Genomic DNA, 13,282 nt, shown 5'->3' with positions numbered 1-13,282 from the left:
CTAAACGTGTTAACTCATTCTTACGAATATAATCATTAAGTTAAGTATATATAAATTTAATAAAAATATTAGCGAAAAGTCATTATTTGTTTATCAAAATTTATATATCAAATTATAAACTAAATCTATTTTATCAAAATGAAGTAGCTTATGAATAAACTCAACTGGCACGAATAGCTTATGAATAAACTTGAGAAAATGCTCAAGCTTATGATCTTCTGCTAGAATAAAAATCAAACCAATAAGACTTGACCACACATTCCTCTTTCAAATTCAACTCATTTACACCCTTAATTAAAAGAAAAACACTATAGACATAAAGGAATCCTACAAAGAGATTTTACACACTGATGTGACACACTGCTCATCTTTACCCTATTTGTTTTGTATTTCTTGCTCCCCCTCCACCTTGTGGCCGCCACCCCTGCCATCTCCTCGTGCTGGCCATTGTGGTTGGGGACCACTTTAGAGTGGGCAAAAAACGTTGACGGTCCAAGCGGCATCGCTGGAGTGGAACTCACGGTAGCTTGTCATACACGTTGGTGTACATTTCGCACACTATGTGCATAGGTTGCTTGGAAACTTGGTTAGAGTACTTAGGACATGTATTGTGTAGACCATGACGGGGTCATAAAGTATTGCGCAATCATTGGCACGAGCCTTCTTCAAAATTTAATTTTCTGCATGTATATTGCAGGAAGAATAGATATGATGTTGTTTTGGTTTAATTTGTTTTTTAAATCTTTACTTATAATTTTTTTTTAAAAAAAAATTAATGATGTTTTAAATCATAAAACGTTGATAGGTGGTTTGTAGTTTTATGAGGAAAGTTTTAATACTCACTCATATTTTTAACATGCTTTGTTTCTATCACATGTGAAAAGCAAATTCTCTGTTATCCTACTTATAAATAAAAAAAAAAAAAAGTTATTCATTTAACAGCTGGAAAGCGAATGTATAGACTTCAACCACGGGGTGACAAGCATGGAAGATGATGCAGATGCAAAATCTGAGGGCTATAGCTGGAACAATCTCTAAATAAAACTGTATTTAACATTACTCTATTTTATATATCAATAGCATTTCAGTGCCTCCCACATCGCACATGGGATTAAATAAGAGACGTTGGGTAGCATGTCAATAGCAAACTTTTACACGGATCACGCCATGTTCTTAACAGTACCACTGGTCCACTGATCATGACTGACCATTGACCATCAGGCCGGGCTAGCTAGCTAGCTACGAACGTTCATGCACCCATCCCATATATAGTTAATTCAAGCCTCGTTTGGATGAAACAAATATCTATTTTTTATTTCATTTCATTTTATTGTTCATTAATTTATTTACTGTTTATAAATTGTACTATACTAAAAAAACAAAAAGCTAACGTACTGTTTTATAAAACAAAAAATCTACTCAACCTCTTACTATTCACACAATTTCTATATTTCATATTATTTTTAATTTTTATTATTTTTTTCTTTTATTAAATATTTATTATATAAATAATGAATAAAAAATTTAAAATAATTTAATAAGAATAAACTCAAAAAAAAATTAAAAATTTAAAAAATTTAAAAAAGTGTGGAGTATGAAGTGTAGTGAAGGTTGTGTAACAAAGCTCTTTATAAAAAAAAACTAATCATTCATCTCTTATTAATTTATTTACTGTTTATAAATTATACTATATTAAAAAAAGCTGACTTACTGTTTTGTAAAAAAAAAAAAAGCTAATCTACTGTCTGACCTAAAGTTACGGACACGTGAAAATGCCGGAAACAGATTTTCATTTGATCTTACTGTTCATGCACGGACTTCTACCATTTTATTTATATTTTATTATAAAAAACTAATATAATTAAAAGTGAATTCCACCAATATTAAAAAAGATGCAAGACAAAAACAAAAAAAAAAAAAGCAAAAAAACAAAAATCAAAACGCAACAAATCGTGATAATAAATTATATAAAAAAAAATTATTCTCATTTATTATTAATCGATATCATATATTATTTTATATTTTATATGCTTAATGTTTAATGATAATAAATTATATAAAAATTATATTTTTATAATAAATATTATACACATGAGCAGCATCTATAATGTATTTCTATTAGATTTAACGTTGCTGGTAGATAGAAGTAGAGATTGAGAAGTTTTAAAAGTTTGAGAGTCTATTTTAATGTAATTATTAACTTTAAAAATATATTATAAATTGATAAATTAAGTGAAAATTTGAGAAATTAAGTGTAATTAGCCTAATAGAATTGTAAAACTTTAATTATCACCTGACTTGACAACGATGTCGTTGCGACAACTTCTGCATCACTTCAAAATTTTGAAAAGGTCCTTGGAATCCGGATTACTTTTCAAACAATTGTATGTTATTTTAAAGGGCACTGCTGTGGGTCCGAATTCGGGACCCATTTTGTGTTCCGAATAAGTTTTTTATTTTTTTTGTTTTGTTGTTTTTTTTATGTATTTTTTAATTATTATAAATATTTTTAAAAAAATAAAAAAATTATAATATCATTAAAAAATATTTTTTTAATCATTCAATTAAAAAAAAAAAAAAAAACATTCGGAAACACTTTGGGTCCCGAATTCATGTCCCTATTTTAAACTAAGGTTAGGAGTATATGCATCGGCATCCATAGTTTAACATCCACCATGGATCAAATCACAAGCTTCTCTCACAAAGGAGAATCCAGTCGCTCCAATTACCAGAATCCGATACGGGAGTTCCCAATGGTGGAACTCCACTTCAAGATCAACGAGAAGGTAATGAAATATACCGAAGAAGCCAAAAAGTTACAAGAAGAAGCCGACCGAAGAAGCACTAGCTGCATCTACAGAGTCCCCCGGAGGCATAAGAAAATCAATGGTAAGTCTTTATACGAGCCCGATATAGTCTCCATTGGGCCCTACTACTATAACGTCCGTGATAAAAAGTACAAGATGGCCGAAGATTGCAAGAGGAAGTGCTTCGGCTCCATGCTGGTTAAGGCAGCAAATCATAACATCCAATTTCATATCTATGAGAGCTGCTTGCGAAGAATAAGCGAACTTGAAGAGGACATCAGAAAATGTTAATCTGATGAGTTCGAAGTCGACGGTATTGAATTTCTCGAAATGATGGTTTTTGATGCTTGTTTTATAATAGAAATCATTGCTATGTTTGGATCGAGGAAAGAAGTCGACTCCAGCGAATCTCTTGGAGCCTTGGCGTGGATGGTACCGTATTTCTACAGGGACTTTCTCCTGCTTGAGAATCAGATCCCTTTTTTCGTTCTGAAAGAGATATATGCGATTACCCGTAAAATTCCTGACCTTAGTTGTATTCCCAGTCTGATGTATGCTGCTTTGGAATTCTTTAAGAACGGAATGAAAAGATTCGATGTAGACATTTTCGATTACACTTCAACGAACGTGACGAGAACGAATCAGCGGCCGGCCTTCCATTTGCTGGACTTGGTTCGGAGAAGTTTAATGCCATTCTATTATAAGCAACAGGGACCAGAATCCCGTACAGAGACTACATACATTCACTGCGACTCCAAGCTCCGGCTAGCGGGGATTAAGGTCAGTCCAGCCAAAGCGCAGAGCTTCCTAGATGTGAAATTCAAGAAAGGTGTGATTGAGATGCCAAAGATAGCCATCAACGACTTGATGAGATGTCTGTTGCTGAACTGTGTGGCATTCGAACAGTGCCACAGGGGAAGCAAGAAGTACTTCACAGTTTACGCTACTTTTTTGGACTGCCTGGTGAACACCAGCAAGGACATCGAGTACCTTCGCGAGCGCAATGTCATTGACAATTACCTTGACAACGACTCCGAGGCTGCGGGCTTCATCAACCGTGCGGGCAGGGATTTGGTACTCAATGCTGATAGAGGCTTCTATTTGGGGGAATTGTTCGAGGATGTGGACAAGCATTATCGGAATAGGTGGAAGTGGAAGTTGGCGAGCTTCAAGCGAGAGTATTTTGACAAGCCATGGTTGCTTCTGTCGGCAGCGGGTGGCATTTTGCTCGTACTGGCTACGTCAATCCAGGCCGTAATGGCCATCTTAACTTACAAGTATAATAGTTGCTAGCCTAGCTACCAATTAGGTAATTAATTAGGTTATAATGGTTTTAGAAAGTTTGATCATCAATCGCTACTTTTAGCGATATGATATTATCAGTCGAATTTGGTTTGATGGGGTCTTTAATTAGCATGTATTATTTTTTATATGAAATTATGATTTACTTTTTCAACAATGCTACGTGCAACCGTCGCACGCAACTATTGGGGAATCGGCTGACGTGGCTAGCCGATATATTTAAAAAAAAAATATCACAGAATAGACAAACGGGAAGGAGGGAGGGAAAATCAGATTTCAGAAGGAGAGGGAAAATCGCATTCGCATCTGGGTTTGGTACGGAGGAATTGGGAATATTCAAACTGGCGTAAAGCTAAAGCTTAACCTAGTAGATCAGGAACCCCCAATGTTAGACATGCATCAAGCACTCAATTCTCATACAATCTAATAAAAACCGAGTTGTTGTACCGATAGTGAGTCCTAAAATCCATTATTATTGTTGGGTCCGGCACCAGTTTTCACTTTCTAATCTTGGTTCTAATAGAAATGCTTTTGACGACGATTGGCTGCCATGGAACTGCTGCTCTCACCCACTTCAAGTTCAGGCCTATATATCTCTTCATCAATCTCCTCCACTACTTTTTCCCTTTCAATAAATTCTAATGTCTTCTAAGATAATGATATAAACTCGTGTGACTGTGGCGCCGTGATTGGCAGCACAACTGAGGGAAGCTTGGAGAGAAGGGCTTCAAGGCTACTCATAGAAGTTGTTATTTTCAAAGGCTGGTTGTTTGGTGATCATAGAAATCAATTGGGGAGCAAGAGCAGTGCCTTGGAACTGCCATGCTTCTGGGGTGCCCGTATCCATCCACGTTGAAGGGGAATGCGAAGGAGGATGGATGGAGTAAAAGCACGCTTGGGATGCTTTCAATGAGCTGAATTTCTTTCTCAGTGAAAAAAAAAAAGAAAAAAGAAGGAACAAGTTTGAAGGACATTGTTAGACTAACTTGTTAAAATCTGAAAATGTGTGTGTGAGAGAGACCCTATGAATGGCTCTTTTTTTTTTAGATAAAAATAAAGGAGCTTCACATTTTTTTGGCTTGAAGTAGTCAAATATATTTTTCTATTTTGCCAACAAAAGCCTACATGTCTTTGGTTACTCTCTAAAATATTCATGTAAAACAAAATAACCATTCAGCATTAATGCCACAAAGCTAAAGCAAAAGCCATGCCTAGAATTAACTGGTTTTTGTTCAAAACATATCTTGTCCATGAAGGTATCCATAAGCTGTCCACGGCCATAAAGACATTAACCACCCTTATCTCTTGCTCTGTGGCTTTGAGGCTGAACCAAGTGAGAAATTTTATTCTAAAAATTCATCCAGGTGCCCTTCATGCTCTAGCCATTTGACCACTTGCACGGAATGCTCATAATCAATTTCCTCTAGGTGCTTTTTACAACAAATATCTAGAACAGCTCGCATTCCACTGCACTTAAGGAGTGGAAGAAGAAACAGTTTCAATGAAAAGAGACAGTGAGCAAAACATTTCACTTTTGCTCTTGTTGATGTCGACCAACTGTTGAAGCTTTGTAGGAGTTGCTAATTTAATGTTACCAAACTTGGTTGACTCCACTTGAAGATGATCTTGCGCTATAATTGTATGTTCTGCCTTTCCATGTTTTAAAGCTGTAAAACAACTTCTATCTGATGCGGGTGTCTCCCAGTTAGCTTCCAAACCACCCAATACCCCTGTGCTGCTAAATAAAGAAACCTTGCAGGAATACTCAGTAGAAGGGTGCAGGTGGCTTATCTTGAATCTCTTATCTGGCCTAAATACAATGAAAGTGGGTTGCTCTGGATAAACAAAAACAATGCTGTGAAAAACAATGCTCTAGATATATACCAGACTTGAACTGTGCTTCCCATGTCCGAGGTTTCTAAAAAACAAAAACAATGAGTTAGAAGAGACGCGGAGATCCAGAAGATCAGAGGAGATGGAGAAGATCGGAGGAGACGAATCTGACGAAGATGGAGATTAGTTTCAGAGAAGATGGATATGAAGAAGATCAGAAAAGGAAGGGTACGTGGAGATAAGAAGGAGAAGAAGAAGGAGAAGGGGAAGGAGGGAGGGAAAAACTACCGAGAGACCAAACTGAAACAAATCACAGCATTATTTCGAATGAAATGATACGTTCCCATTAAGCCACCACGTAGGACACGGATACGCACCGGTTCCCCAAGCCGGTTGCATTCAGCATTTCTCTTAGTTTTTCTTTTGGACTTTTCAAATTGTCCACAAAATCCATATATCATTATATATTTATAGTGAAGGTAGAAATTTGGATATGCATGAATCAAACTTGAGAAGAGAAACACAAAACCAACTCAATAGAACTAAACTACATTTTAAGAGAAAAAAAAAATTAATTTAGAATTAATATTGTTTCTTTTAGCATAGTTTCTAAAAAAAAAATAGATTGTTGGATAAATGTATTTGGTTTTTTTAGCAATTCCTTAACTATAGGAAGATGACTTTAACTTGGTTGGATATCTTAGTTCTTGTTTAAATATTTGCGTGACAAATCAAACATGATTCAAAAGGTATGGTACTTAGACCTTGGTTCAAACTACTTAGTCGATCCTGACTGGTCCAGATTTTCGGCCATGCCTTTGTTGACCCATCTTAGCTTTTCTTTCAATGAAATCCATTCGGGATTCCCGGGATATATAATTGATTGTCAGAACTTAAATCTAATCAATTATTGGAAGGCATACCGTGTGAGTGGAGACCAACTCATCAGCATTATGAGATGGCCTACCACCAAAAGATGCTCGTTGTGGTCGGGATATGAGCCGACTGCTTGTGTGGTAGACTGTCGCTGTCCTTGGCCGTTTGTGGTGGTTGGAACCATCTCGGGAGGGAGAGAGAGAGAGAGGGAAAGAGGGAGGAATGGAGAGGCACAGGGAGAGAGGAGAGATAGAGAGAGAGGACAAAAAAAAGGAAAAAAAAAAGAAAAAAAAAAAAAGACGTGGCACTACTAGTGTGCATTAGTACGTGTCAATATGTAAAATCTCTTTATATTTCTATAGTGTTTACATGTGAAGCCTATCCATGTCACCGACTCACCGCTCACCTAAGAGCTAGAGTAAAATTTTCAACTTTTGGAGATTGTCTACTAGCCACTAGCCAGCCATGTCCTTGTCTGTTTGTCAAAATTTATATATAAATTTATAAAATAAATCCATTTTATCAAAATGAAACAAATGAATAAGGTCGAACTCTCTCGAATCGTGAACGAGTTGTACGTGAATATAAAATTTAACTTGATAAAATTAAATGAACAAAATTACTTGATCAGTTATTTCTTCTTTAAAACTCAACTCGTTTATGGCCTTAATTAAAAGAAAAATTATATTTATAATCTCTACACATCACACTTTGTTTTATATTTTTATATATTTTTTATCTTATCAAACGTGTAATATCGATAATGAAAAATATCACTTTACCCACTCAATTATCTTCTCATTTTGACATTTCATATATTTTAATTTTTTTTTATTTAATAGTTAAGGAAGTGACTTTTAGTATATTGATATTTTTTTAAAATGTTTTAAAACTTTAAAGAAATATGAATAAGAAAATTGAAAAGAAAAAAAAAATATAATTTTAGCCTAACAGTCAAAATGAGCAGTATTATGCAAATGGTAGAATAGCACCGTTCTACGAATAATCTATAGAAGAATTCAATATGTTTAAGAAGAATAAAATTAAAAAAAACTTTAAAATAATTTTAAAAAATTAAAAAAATATAATATAATATAATATATAACGTGTGAAAATGATGAGTATCAATTTTCTAAAATCTTTCTGCCGAAGAAATTATAATTTTGCTTTTATTCTCCAAAAGCCTTCATATCTAGCTTTTTGTATTTTTCAAGGCAACAAATCTGACTACTCACTAGACAATAAATGGGTCCCGGAAAAAATTATCGTCTCCTCTTCCCAGCTGTTTCGGATAAATCAATCAACCTCGTTTGCACCACTTTCATAAAAGCTGTTATTTTTCTTAGAGCATTTTTATTGAATTGATGAAATTTATTTTTAAAATTTAATTAATATCATATTTTTTTATATTTATTTATTTTATTTAAATTTAATCTCTACATTAGATTAATCATTCACTCTCTATATAATAATAAAATATTATTAAATTAATAATTTTTTATTTAATTTACTTGTATCACATTTTATAATTCTATTAATTTAATATTAATAATAATTATATTCTAATTAAATTAATATTAAAAAAATCATATTTTCAAATGTCATTTAATACTAATAACAAAAGTGTGGAAAGAGTAACAGGCGAGAAATATTCCGATGTTTTGTTGCCATTTCCACGTGTGTAGTTGGAGTGAGAAATTAATATTTTAATGTTTGGTAAATCAATTGTGTTTGTTTATATTTGGCCAATCACGATAATAGAAATCTAAATTATTTTAGAGATGACCAATCTAATATAGAGTCTTTTTTATATACATTATCTAAATTTTAGCTAACCTCCTCATTTGATCAAGCCGAGGATGCACTTTAGGATTGAGGTATACTTTTTGCTCCATCATGTCCAAAATTAGCATTGTTGAAGGATGGGCTTTTCATATTGAGTTGATGGATTGTAAAGATGCTCGTCATTGTCAATTATATGTACATTATGCATACTCCAAAAGTAATTTTTCAATTCTACGATAAAGATGCTTAATAAAGCAAAGTTCAAACAATTACTATATTTTTAATAAAAGATGCTTATAAATACTAAAAAGAGCAATTAGGGAATCCCTAAAAAGTGGGAATGTGGATCATGTCTTTTGGATGCCTCCAAATTATCCATCTGTAATAAAAGGACTATAGTAGCATATTGTAACAGTAGAGTAATAATGTACGCCAAAAACGTGTAAGCTCCCTTGTAAAAAGGTGGGTGCTACTAGTACTAGAAATAGAGTAGATTTGTTATACATATTTTTATGGAGGGTTCTATCTTTTAATAAAAGACACTGCACACATCATACTTGTATTTTTTAAACTTGTATTGATGATTATTAGTATTTGTAAACTTAGATGAGATGGTGAAATAAATTTGGGACCGTGGGTTTGTTTCAACCTTACGAAGTGTTTCAACTCTCTCTAAATGAGACGATGCTGTAGTCCAGCAAAACTTAATTCGTGGTGAAAAGTGTTTGATAGTCCGGTTGCTCACTATTAAACACTATAACAAGGAGGCATTCAAGCAGGTCCTTCAGAAGATTTGGCGACCGGTGGGGACTCTGCGGCTGGAAGGATTGGGTTATTCTCTATTTATTGCTGAGTTTGAGAATGTTAAAGATAAGGAGCGGATCTTGCGTGATGGACCATGGTCGTTTGACAAACAACTGGTCTTGTTGTAGCAATTTGATGGCTTTCTTCAACCTCATAAAATTACTATGACGGAAGCCCATTTCTGGGTTCGCATTCACGATCTCCCACTTATGGCTTGAAGTAAACAGATATGTTGGAAGATTGGAGAAGCTTTGGGTGAGGTTCTGGATGTAGACTTGAGCGAGGGTGTGTATGAATGGGGTGATTTCATGAGGGTGAGAGTTTGCATAGATGTTTCCAAGCCTCTTTTGAGGGGAAAAAGGCTGAGTTTGGGATTGAATAGGGATTATTGGGTGAGGTTTTCTTATGAACGGTTACCGGAATTTTGCTACTTATGTGGGCGGATTGGACATCTACAAAAGGACTGTGAGCAGATTGATCATATGGAGGGTGTGGGTGGTACCTTGCCTTATGGCCAATGACTGCGAGATCTCGGTCGACGTAGTTTTGTGGCGGATCACACTGGTCACCGGCAACTGTCAAAGGTGGTCAATGATAATATGGCAGCCCGGGGGAGTGAGTCACCAATTGTGCCAGCGAGTCCTGCGGCGGACCGGGAGGCGGGTGAAACTATTTTGAAAGGCCCAACAATTTCGGAGGTGGAGGTAAATCCGTTACAAGGGGAGATAATGCAGGAGTTAAAGGGGACGATTACTGATATTAGTGCGGTTAGCATGGAGGATCGAGGTGGAGTTAATGGCAAGCGTGATGCTCGGGATTCGGTAGCCAGTGCACTGCAGGAGGAGACTACTACGGGTAATGCTACGAAGGTAATGGGCCTTGCAATGTTTTCTTCTAGTGTGGGCCGTGATGAGGTGGGCTCCCCCTCTATTCCTCTTTCGGGAGAGGAACCTGTTACCCAAGGCCCGATTCCCTCTCCTGGTAAAAGAAGAGGAAAGATGCAGCGGGTGAAGGAGCAGTTCTATTCAGGGGTTTCTAGAAGTATCGTGACACCCACTAAGCGGCATTCATCAACAAAGCTGAAAGAAGGGCCAGTGAAGAAGGGGAGAAGCATTTCTGCAGGAATTCAGATTTGCGAGCTCCATGAGGTACCAATTACTTCAACGGCAGTGGCTGATTTCCAGCCCTGCTGACAACCATGAAAACACTTTGTTGGAATTCCCGTGAGCTTGGGAACCCACAGGGAATTCGAGCTCTTCGTGATTTAATCACAAGGGAAGGACCTGACCTGCTGTTCTTGCAGGAGACGAAGCTTACGGCGCGAGGTATGGGAGCTTGTAAATTTAAATTGGGTTTTACGAATTGTTTTTCTGTTGATTCAGTTGGGCGTAGTGGTGGTTTGAGTTTGTTGTGGAATTCTGAGTTGGGTAATGAGCTTAAATCCTTTTCGAGATACCATATTGATGTCCATGTTAAAATGGATGATTTACGGGAGTGGCGTTTTACGGGTATATATGGCAATCCGGAGGCTTCCAACAGAGTATCTACTTGGAATCTCATTAGAACCCTTCACTCTATTGAACAAATTCCTTGGCTCTTAGGGGGAGATTTTAATGAAGTTCTACATTTACATGAAAAGCGGGGTGGACGACCATGTTCTGATACTCAGATTGGGGCTTTTCGGGAGTTGTTATCTGTTTGTGAGTTACGTGATTTGGGATTTCGAGGGCCAAAATATACTTGTTGGAATGGAAGGGAAGGCGCTGGGCTCGGAGCGTCTTGACAGATATATGGGGAATTCTTCTTTCTGTTGCTTATTTCCACATGCGGTGGTTTTAAATGGAACTGTGGCATACTCAGATCATTTGCCTGTTGTGTTTGATTCTTTATATAGTAGGCCTAGGCCACTTGTCAGGCGGCCTTTTCATTTTGAAGCCATGTGGGTGGGTGAGGAGAGATGCGAACTAATTATTGACCAAGTTTGGAATAACAAGCGTACTAGTCTTGGGATGGAGGAGGTTCTTCATCTTATTAAGGGCTGTGGAGAAGAGTTGGCTAGTTGGAACAAAGTCTCCTTTGGTTAGGTTCGAAGGAAATTAAATGAAGCCCGTAATGAGCTTGCGAGGTTGCAGATTATTCACTCTAGTCATTTAGATACTGGTGGGCTTGGTCGGGCTAGAAAGGAAGTTCAGATGTGGCTTGAAAGAGAAGAGATTATGTGGCGTCAACGATCTCGTGTGCAATGGTTGAAAGAGGGGGATCAGAACACCCGCTATTTTCATTCTAAGGCATCGTTCAGGAAGAGGAAGAATATCATTCGGAGTCTTAAGGATGATGGTGGATTGTGGTATGAGGATGGACAAAGGGATAAGCTGATTGTTGACTATTTCAATAATTTATTTACTACTTCTGCCCCACGGAATCAGGAGCATGTTTTGAGTCTTCTTGATCGAAAGGTAACGGCTAAAATGAATGTTGAGCTCACTAAGCCATTTGTAGCAGCGGAAGTTAAAGCAGCTTTGGACCAAATGGACCCAACCAAAGCGCCAGGACCTGACGGCATGCCTGCTTTGTTCTTTCAATCCTATTGGCACATTATAGGCGACTCTATTACAGCTGCTGTTTTGGACTCGCTTCATACTGGTAAGTTGCCTTCTAAACTCAACCATACTCTTATTTGCTTGATACCGAAGAAGAAAACATGTGAGCTTGTTTCCGATTACCGACCAATAAGTTTGTGTAATGTGATTTACAAGCTGGTTTCGAAAGTCATTGTGAATAGGATGAAAAGTTTTTTACCTGCTGTTATGTCTGAATCTTAGTGTGCATTTGTGGGGGGGGCGTTTGATTAGTGACAATGTGTTGACTGCTTATGAACTTGTGAATTTTTTGAGGAATATAAGGATGGGGAAGAAAGGGTATATGTCTATTAAACTAGACATGAGCAAAGCATATGATAGAGTTGAATGGGAGTTCCTTGAAAAAATTCTGCTTCAATTGGGATTTGCAACTAGTTTTGTTAACCTTATAATGGATTGTGTTAGAATTGTTACTTTTTCAGTTTTAAGTAACGAGAGTGCTCAGGGATCCATTGTGCCTACAAGGGGGATTAGACAAGGGGATCCACTCTCCCCTTACCTTTTCCTCTTCTGCACTTAACGGTTAATGGCATTATTGAGTTATTGAGAGAAGCTGAATTAAGAAGGCAGCTGGTTGGAGTTAAGGTTTGTTGTGGGGCACCAATGGTTACTCATCTCCTCTTTGCTGACGATAGTCTTCTTTTCTGTCGAGCTGATGTTGCTACAACCAGTTTTATTCAAGGCCTTTTGGATGAATATGAAGTGGCTTCCGGGCAAATGATAAATAAGAGTAAAACAGCAATGGTGTTTTCAAAGAATGTGGATGCTGTTAAACAACGTGAGCTGCTGCAGTTATGGGGGGTGCACACGTTCCAGCCGTATGATAGATATCTTGGATTGCCTAATTTTGTAGGTAGATCAAAAGTCCAAGCTTTTGCAAGCATTAAGACTCGGGTGTGGAATAATCTGCAGAGTTGGAAAGGGAAACTTCTTTCTCAAAGGGGTAGGGAAATCCTAATAAAAGCTGTAGCGTTATCTATACCCACCTATTCTATGAGTTGTTTTAAACTACCATTGACGTTGTGTCGGGAGCTTGAAATGATGATGGCAAGGTTTTGGTGGGGTCAAAGGAGTGATGAACGGAAAATACATTGGTTGCGATGGAAGAAGTTGTGTGTTTCAAAATTTAGAGGTGGGATGGGTTTTAAGGATCTACACATTTTTAATATGTCTCTTTTGGCAAAGCAAGGTTGGCGTTTGTTACAAAATGAGAACTCCCTATTACATAGAATTTTT

General features: G+C 36.8%; 1 protein-coding gene across 1 annotated transcript; it reads left to right on the top strand.

Annotated features, from left to right (window-relative positions):
- The first annotated feature begins 3,140 nt into the window (after positions 1-3,140).
- Positions 3,141-4,100, top strand: LOC109005728 (UPF0481 protein At3g47200-like). The gene has a single exon (XM_018984772.2). It carries the CDS (start codon positions 3,141-3,143, stop codon positions 4,098-4,100), a length of 960 nt encoding a protein of 319 aa, XP_018840317.2.
- The last annotated feature ends 9,182 nt before the right edge of the window (positions 4,101-13,282 follow it).

The sequence above is a fragment of the Juglans regia genome, chromosome 16 (assembly GCF_001411555.2).
Source record: "Juglans regia cultivar Chandler chromosome 16, Walnut 2.0, whole genome shotgun sequence".
Taxonomy (NCBI): domain Eukaryota; kingdom Viridiplantae; phylum Streptophyta; class Magnoliopsida; order Fagales; family Juglandaceae; genus Juglans; species Juglans regia.
The sequence above is the reverse complement of the archived record's forward strand: the minus strand, read 5'-3'. Positions and strand labels throughout refer to the sequence as shown.